At 42.3% G+C, this 6,603-nt stretch overlaps 1 protein-coding gene across 1 annotated transcript in view; it reads left to right on the top strand.

Annotated features, from left to right (window-relative positions):
- The first annotated feature begins 800 nt into the window (after window positions 1-800).
- TNRC6B (trinucleotide repeat containing adaptor 6B) overlaps window positions 801-6,603 on the top strand; it is a 190,894-nt gene continuing 185,091 nt past the window's right edge. The window contains exons 1-2 of the mRNA XM_007453992.1: window positions 801-876; window positions 6,457-6,546. Of these exons, the coding sequence (XP_007454054.1) occupies window positions 6,502-6,546 (45 nt within the window). The 5' untranslated portion in view covers window positions 801-876; window positions 6,457-6,501. The remainder of the gene's footprint in view (window positions 877-6,456; window positions 6,547-6,603) is intronic.

Below are 6,603 nucleotides of genomic sequence, written 5' to 3'. Positions count from 1 at the left end.
TACCGCAAAAAAAAAAAAAAAAAAATTATGGGTGGATCTGAGGTACATATTGTGAAAACAGGAATGACAGGACTTGCTGATGGACTGTGAGAGGACTGGGGTGGGATGAGAAATCCAGGATGACTCTGAGGTTCTGACCCAAGCACCTGGGTGGAGGATGATACCCCCTCCTTATTTCTTTTGGTGGTGCTGCATGGCATGCCAGATCTTAGTTCCCTGACCAGGGATCGAAATCGTGCCCCCTGCAGTGGAAGAAGGCACAGAGTCTTAACCACTGGACCGCCAGGGAAGTCCCAGTTATACCCTTGATTGAGACAGTGGAGACAGGAGAATGGGGTCCGGGGGTGGTACAGGGGCAGAGGGGATGAAGAGTGCAGTTTGGGATGTATTGAATCTACAGTGATTATGAGACATCCTCTTGTCAAATGGAGAAGTTGAAAAGGCAATTTGGTATTTTTTGGTAGAAAAAATGAGTTAAATAAATAATAAAGGTTTTACATAGGTTGTCATGTTTCTTCAGAAAGTATTTCAGTTCACATTCTTAAAAACCATTCACCTTTATAGAGCATGTGGCTGGTGCCCTGCCCTGTATTGAGTGTTTTACACATATTTCATTTCAACTTCCAAAGAACCCTATGAGGAAGATGCTGTTATTGTTCCCAATGTTGAATGAGGAAGCTGAGGCTTGAGCTGTTAGGCCACTGGCCTAAGCGTCAGTAGCTGGTAGGTGGAGAAGCCTGGATTTGTACCATGGCATCTTGCTGTGAGCATGAGGCTCATTGTTATTTTCTTCTCTTTTCAGGGTTTTGGTTTTTGCACTGAATGTAGTCTAGACTCATCTTCACGGGCTTGTGTTGCCCCAGGATACTGTCAAAGGTAAGTTTTAAAAATGTATTTCCACCGTGTATTGGCAGTGAAACGAGAGTCTTCATCTTAAAAAGAAGAAAAGTACGTTTTGACATTAATGCTTCTTTCCAGAGTTCTTACAGAAGGGTATTTAAAGTGGCCACCACACCAGCCCTTTTGCATTTCCACTTCACTAGGTCCCTTTAAAAACACCTGTATTTCGTTTGATACTGACATTTGGTGCCTCATCCTTTTATGAAGCTAGAATTTGTTCTTAGATTTAGCAGTTTCACAGTTTTACATGAGTGTAGCCTCGCTTCTCTGCCTCCGGTCCCTCCCCGCTCCGGTCTGTAGTCCACGCACTGCCAGAGTCAGCGTCTAATGATAGATTTGCTCACGCCACACCTTTGCTTAAACAGCTCTCGTGGCTCCCGGTCAATGCAGATGGCATCCTACAAACCCCTCCAAAACCTAATCCCAAACAACGTTTCTGGCTTCTTTTTTAATAAACACCTATCTGTGAACCTTACCAGACCATGTTCTGTTCCCCAGACATGAAGTTATTTTTCACAACTTTGTACCTTAATGGATGCTCTTCTCTTTGCTTAGATTTTGGAAGAGGGGAGAGGAATGCAACTATTTACTCTTCCTTCTTGTACTCTCCTGGCAGAATTTCTTTTTCATCTGTGTTCTAAGAGCACCCATTGTTGTTACAGCAATGAAGCATTCGTTATTTTAAGAGTTATTTGTATCTGTCTCCTTTACTAGTCTGTAAACCCTTTAAGAATTCTTGGAAAGGAACTGTTTTTGTAGTGCCTACTGGCTGCTTCTGGACACCTTGCTGAGTGCTATACGTATGTTATTATTTTTAAAAATTAATTAATATATATTTTTTTATTTTTGGCTGAGTTGAGTCTTCGCTGCTGCACGCAGGCTTTCTCTAGTTGCGGTGAGCGGGGGCTACTCTTCGTTGTGGTGCTCGGGCTTCTCATTGCGGTGGCTTTTCTTGTTGAGGAGCATGGGCTCTAGGAGCACAGGCTTCAGTAGTTGTGGCACGTGGGCTCAGTAGTTGTGGCTTGCAGGCTGTAGAGCGCAGGCTTAGTAGTTGTGGCGCGTGGGCTTAGTTGCTCCGCGGCATGTGGGATCTTCCCGGACCAGGGCTTGAACCTGTGTCCCTTGCATTGGCAAGGGACCACTGCGCCACCAGAGAAGTCCTATTATTTAACTTAATTCTTGTAACACCTCCTCTTGACCAGTTTTATAGATAAAAATAATGAAGATTAGAAAGTTAAGTAACTTGCTCAAGGTTATACAGCTAAGAAATGACAAAGAATAATGGTTTTGCTCCTTCAAAGCCAAAGCTCATTCTGCTACACCACACTGGCTCAGCACCATCTGGCATGTGGTGGGGACCCAGTAAATATTTATTGAATAAATACCTATTGCAATTTAAACAAAAAAGGCCTTAGTTGATTAATTCAGTCATTCTTACATAGAAATTTATTGGATACTTATTAAATGCTGGGTACACAGTTTTACGTATTCTGTTAATACAGGGATTAATGAGAAATAGTGTCTGGTATCAAAGGGTTGATAATCTAATAGGAGAGGCATTAATGTAAGTAAATAAATCCAATACAGTGTTACAGATCTTGTAATAAAATTCAAACAAGATCCACTGGGAACACTGAGGAAGGAATCACCAGTTCTGCTTAGAGATGGGACAGGAATTACTTTATAAAAGCTGAGTCTCGAATGAGAAGTAGGGAGAGGAAAGGCCAAGGGAGTAAAATGAATAAAAACATGGAAATCTGAAACAATCTGGCATATTTGGGAAGCTGTAAGTAGTTCACTATGGCTGGAACAAAGTGAACAAAGAGACCTTGGCCGATGATGCTGGAGAGACAGGTGAGGGCTGGATCCTGGAGGACTTTGAAAATATTAACATATTTGCCAACTTCTTTAGAGAAGATCGAGCACAGAGGCTGCATGACATTACTCGTATTTGCTCATTAATGTCTGCTGAGGCCTGTCCTGTGTGTGCTGAAGCACCGTGCCAGGTCAAGACTATCGGTCACCTACTTTATTCACCTTCCTTTTTGTCAAAAGGGTGGTAAAACTGATTTAGACCCTTAGACACAACTGTAAGCCATGACTTCAAACAAGAATATCTTAGAGGCTTTCTCAAGAAACACATTGAAAAACATTAAGGATAGTTCAAAATCAATCAAAAATAAAAAGAGAGCAAATTAAGGACATCAGTATGACATTTAGTGAGAAACCTCTCAATTTCCATTTCCCCTTTGAATTGCCTATATAAGCCTAGAACAAACAATTTAAACATAGAACTTCACTGGTTTTATAGCACATGTGCTGTTTGAAATTCAGCTGCCTTGCAGCTTATATGTAGCAAATAATGGTTGCACTCGCTAAATAAAAGGCCTGTATGAAGAAAGTCTCTTTTCCCTAAAGTCTAATCATTGCCTCAGCCATGTCTGCTTAGGAAAAGCTGTGCCTGCATAATTCAAGGTCAGGCAGCAGCCTTCTGTACTTTGAAGCCACCCAAGCCTGATAATGCCCTATTGCCTTTGCTGAGACCAGCACAGCTGGCATTTGCTTGCTAGGCCAGAGTGGCTGATGTATGCTGAGGCCACTTGCACAGCTGACATTTAGATGAGCTTTCAGTACCACCACCACCACCACTGCTGCCGCCACGACCAGTTGTGGCTTGTTGCTTTGCTGAGGCCGGCGAAGCCCCCAAGCCTTTCCTCAGGCTTCTCTGCCTGGTGCATGCAGCCTTGTCTCTATAGAAACAGCCACATACCTGAAGACAGAGTTGCCATAACTACAGTTACACTAAGGTCAAAATACAGTGTGGCCTATGCTTTATAAAATTGTCTTTTTTTTTTTTAATTTATTTTATTTTTGTCTGCGTTGGGTCTTCATTGCTGTGCACAGGCTTTTCTCTAGTTGACGCGAGCGGGGGCTACGCCTCATTGCGGTGCGCGGCCTTCTCATTGCGGTGGCTTCTCTTGTTGCGTAGCACGGGCTCTAGGCACGCGAGCTTCAGTAGTTGTGGCTTGCGGGCTCTAGAGCGCAGGCTCAGTGGTTGTGGCACACGGGCTTAGTTGCTACATGGCATGTGGGATCTTCCCGGATGAGGGCTCGAACCCGTGTCCCCTGCATTGGCAGGCGGATTCTTAACCACTGCGCCACCAGGGAAGCCCCCCTATGCTTTATAAACTTCTAATTTGGTCTCAGTAGTTAAAAGCTAGTATATAACTGTAAAAACTCATGTGGACTAATGTAAACCTCTGTAAGGTCAAAGCACTTTGCCCCCTCACAAAAGACCGAGGCCCAAAGTCCTGGGCCCAACAGAAGCCTCAGAAATTTCACGTGTATTTTTCTCCCCAAATTTTGCTTCATGTCTATTAATCAAGACTCTAGTCTCATGTGCCAGATTTAGGTCTTTGAGAGATCTAATAAATAGCCCCTTTTCCCTAGGCTGAGTTCTATACCATTGAGAAATAGAAGAGTAGGGCATTTGGGAGACCAGAATATCATCTTCATTACTAATAAAGCTGTTTTGGAGAATGCAGCTTACATCTACAGGCAAGAGTCTTAACAGTGAAGCTCAGAATTCAGCAGACTTACCTGTCACAGGTTTATGTGAGGGACCTATATTGATGGGTATGAGAGTGGAGCACAATGCGTGCTACTGAGGGACAGCTGGCTTCCGAAGGTAAGAGTCAGAGGGGCTGAGCTCACATACCTTGTTTCTCCTTCTGAACTCACCGTTCAGATAAGATCCTGCACCTCCACTGGGGTGGAATGTGTGGATGGAGTGGAGCCAGGAGTGAAACCTCAGGAGAGGGGAAGAAGTGTTCTTTCCAGCGCATTCAAACGAAAACGGCACAGAAATAATGGGGGTGTCTTTCCTGGTCAGCTATGCCTGTAATGTATCATCTATGAAATACAATCTCTATTTCAGTAAAGCAGAATGAGAACTTAAAAGACATTTCTGAAGCAATTTGTATACCAAATCTTCCTAGTTAACGTTATCGAGTTTTTCCAGTGCTGTCAATTTAGTTTTTATAGAAAGAGTAATTCTGCTTTTGCACAACTGTCATAAACAGGTGAGGGACAAAACCAACTAGAGAAAGCCTGTTTCACTTTCTGTGAGCATCAGCTGTGTATTTTACAGAGGGAATGGACAGTGTCGGTTCACGTGGAGTGAGTGAATTGGTGTTGGTTAAGGGGCTTCCACTGTACCAGTTTTACATTTCATTACATAAATACACATTGGTTCCCAAAAAACCTTATTAGGTGAGCACAGTAGGTATTTCGATACCCTTTCCCACCCAACAGGTAAGGAAACAGATTTCCAGAAATATTCAATACCTTTTTGGCCTTAGGTCTTGGTTATTGAGAAGCCTGCACCAGAACGAGATTGTGTGGTCCCCAGACCTGCTGTATTCATAAAGATTTCTCTACACACCAAAAGGATTCACTGTCAAACGTCTTTTTAGCTTTCATATTTTGTAGCTGTAAGCCCTTTGAAATATTTGAAAGGCTTTGAAATATTCATACCTGTATTATAATGGAGATTCGCTTTGTATCAGTTTGAGTACTTATTCCTTAATAATTACGTACTTAGTGAATTAATTTGAATGTTGCATAAACTTTTAGTAGTTTCTTTTTGGTACTTTTTTTTTTTTTTGTGGTACACGGGCCTCTCACTGTTGTGGCCTCTCCCATTGTGGAGCACAGGCTCCAGACACGCAGGCTCAGCAGCCACGGCTCACGGGCCCAGCCGTTCCACGGCATGTGGGATCCCCCTGGACCGGGGCACGAACCCGTGTCCCCTGCATCAGCAGGCGGACTCTCAACTACTGCGCCACCAGGAAAGCCCCTGGTACATTTTAATTCATAAAATTTTAACACTTTTATTGGACTCATCTTCTTCTTAGAGGAAAAATTACTACTTTTTATTCTCTTGCCCTATGAATAGTCTGTTCTCATATAAAAATAAATTAACTGACATTTATTTTATTAAGCAGATTTTCTTAAACTAAAAAGATGGGATCAACCATTAGAGTACACCTTAATTTCAGTTATAAAATACTATAAATGTTGAACATAAATTACAAACCCAAGAAACCCAGATACTTTCAATAGCCTAGCCTAATAGCCAGACAGTATGACCTGCTACAGCATAACAACTGGTCTCCTAGTCGACTTAGGTCGGCCTCTTTTCTGACAGGTCAGTGTTTGTACTGTATGAATTGCTGAAGATGTTCACTATTACCTCTGCCAAAAGTCAAAAAGAGGAAAGACATCTAGAACTGTTTAATATTCCAGTGTCTTAAACCTGTCCTAATTATTCTCCCCTAAGGTGGGGAAAACTCTCTCCCTACCTCTCTCCCTCCTTTCTTATCTAGGATGCATGTGTACACACAAACACACACATGCACGAGTGCACACACATTACTTAAGGTCATTGCTTCACAGTATCTATGGTCTCAGTGACAGAATTTCAGTATAGTCTGAGAAAACAAATTTTCACACTGAATTCCTTATGTGTTTTTTTTCTCTTCTTACCTCTTTTAGGCAGTATTGTGTGTTTCTGCAGAGTTTTGCACAGAGTCTGTTCCCATGCAGACCAATGAGGGAGAAGTATCGGAAGAAAGCAGTTCCAAGGTCAGTGAATTACTAAAGGTGCAAATAATTTTTTTTTTTTTTTTTTTTTTTTTTTTT

Source organism: Lipotes vexillifer, unplaced genomic scaffold (assembly GCF_000442215.2).
Source record: "Lipotes vexillifer unplaced genomic scaffold, Lipotes_vexillifer_v1.1 scaffold382, whole genome shotgun sequence".
Lineage (NCBI taxonomy): Eukaryota > Metazoa > Chordata > Mammalia > Artiodactyla > Lipotidae > Lipotes > Lipotes vexillifer.
Note: the sequence above shows the minus strand (reverse complement) of the source record. Positions and strands in the feature narration are given on the sequence as shown.